The 1,756-nt window shown below is 47.5% G+C and overlaps 1 protein-coding gene across 1 annotated transcript; it reads right to left on the bottom strand.

The window, feature by feature from the left end:
- Positions 1–369: 369 nt before the first annotated feature.
- On the bottom strand, positions 370–1,371 carry LOC118803925. Its single transcript, XM_036564472.1, has one exon. The coding sequence runs from the start codon at positions 1,339–1,341 to the stop codon at positions 409–411; it is 933 nt and encodes a 310-aa protein (XP_036420365.1). The 5' UTR covers positions 1,342–1,371; the 3' UTR covers positions 370–408.
- Positions 1,372–1,756: the final 385 nt, after the last annotated feature.

Below are 1,756 nucleotides of genomic sequence, written 5' to 3'. Positions count from 1 at the left end.
CCCCCTCCTTTGCCTGATAATCTTGGGCTGTGTACATAATTATAGCCTATAGGGGTGGCTTCATTTAGTGCTGAATAATCATCCTGTCTAACCCATGTTTCAGTGAGACAGAAAACGTCAAATTTATGATCACTTATTATTTCATTTATGATGACTGCTTTTGAGTTTAGTGATCTTATATTGAATAACCCAAATTTTAGAACTGAGGTGTTGCTGCTATCATCTAAATATGATTTAATATTGATTAGGTTATTGAAGCGGGCTGATTGAGTTTTTCTACATTTAGATTTGATTTAATTCAGGGTAAGACACAGTCTCAATATAGTGGATCCTAGGTGACGCCTCAAGGTGGTTCGCAGACGGTCGGTTTAGCCTGTCTGTCTGCAGCCTGGTCCCGGCTCTGGATTGTCAGCAGCTGTTTACACTACTCTGCCGACTAACTAAAAGACTATGTGCTATGCTGCAAGAAAGTAAGGCAGCACCCTCCCACGTGGGGTGGACACCATCCCTACCTATAAGACCAGGCTTGCCCTCGAAATGTAACCAATTATCTATAAAGCCCACTTCATTTTCCGAACACCACTTGGACATCCAGCAGTTTAACGCTGAGAGTCTGCTGTAGGCTTCAGCGCCGCGCCGCATTGGGATGGGACCAGAGCAGATTACGGCATCGGACATCGTCTGGGCCAGTTTAATCACCTCTCTAATGTTACCCTTGGTTACCTCAGACTGCCGCAGACGAATATCATTGGCCTCTACATGGATGACTATCCTCGAATATCTCTTATTAGCTAACAGTCTAAGGTTGCCGCTAATGTCCGGCGCTCTGGCTCCCGGTAAACAGCTAACTGTTACAGCTGGCGCCCCTAAAGGAGTAGCTAATTGCACGTGTCGAACGATCGAGTCTCCTATAACCAGAGCACTTTTAACAGGCTCCTCAGCGGGTGTTTCGCTAAACGGGGCAAACCTGTTTGACACGTGAATCGGAGGAGCGTGGTGTTCTGGTGGGCTAGCTTTGGCCTCAGCGTTAGCATTAGCCTTAGCTTTCCGGCTATGTCGCCGAGACGTCACCCATTCACCCCGCTGTGAGGGCTCTAACGCCGGAGTCGAGGGGGTGCTGACTCTCCCTAAGGCACCCAGGGCTGCTAGCGGTGAATCTCGCTGTCTGTCCCTTAATAAATCCCGGATGCGCACCTCTAGCTGGTCCACCTTTTCCACCAGGGAGCTAACTAGCTGGCACTTAGCACAAACACAGCCGCTATCATTATCGCTAGAGGTGGAAAAGGGGATTAAACTAAACATGCCACACTCTGAGCAGGCAAAGAAACCAGCAGTAGCCATGGTATTGCAGGAACTTACCGTTTTTGGTTGATTTAGGAACTTTAGCAGAAAGATAGCGCTGGAGCGGCGGGTCAGCAGTCTGTGCATCTGTGCGTCGTCACTTCCGGTTCCCGAAAACCGCACTGCTGCTGATCGCGGCCAGACGCCGATGTCTCTGATTGGTGGAGCTCTCTTTGGGACGAATGTGTAATGTATTTACACATTACGGGAGTAAAACCAAAGAACTTGTAGAGAGACTCTGCAGTGCCTTCTGAGTTTCTCAGACGCTACAGGGGGCGCTCCCGAGTGAGTCCAAAATGAAAGAGTTGATATGGAGCATTTGAGCAAAATCATAGTTTATAAATGCTGAAACATTTTAATTTGATCATTTCCTGAACACAGAGCAGCTTAAAACATTTTAACACTGCTGTTATAT

The sequence above is a fragment of the Colossoma macropomum genome, unplaced genomic scaffold, assembly GCF_904425465.1.
Source record: "Colossoma macropomum unplaced genomic scaffold, Colossoma_macropomum, whole genome shotgun sequence".
In the NCBI taxonomy this organism is placed as follows: Eukaryota; Metazoa; Chordata; class Actinopteri; order Characiformes; family Serrasalmidae; genus Colossoma; species Colossoma macropomum.
Note: the sequence above shows the minus strand (reverse complement) of the source record. Positions and strands in the feature narration are given on the sequence as shown.

Excerpts from the sequence above, each read along its gene's own strand:
- LOC118803925 (XM_036564472.1), bottom strand. The coding sequence starts at position 1,341 with ATGGCTACTGCTGGTTTCTTTGCCTGCTCAGAGTGTGGCATGTTTAGT.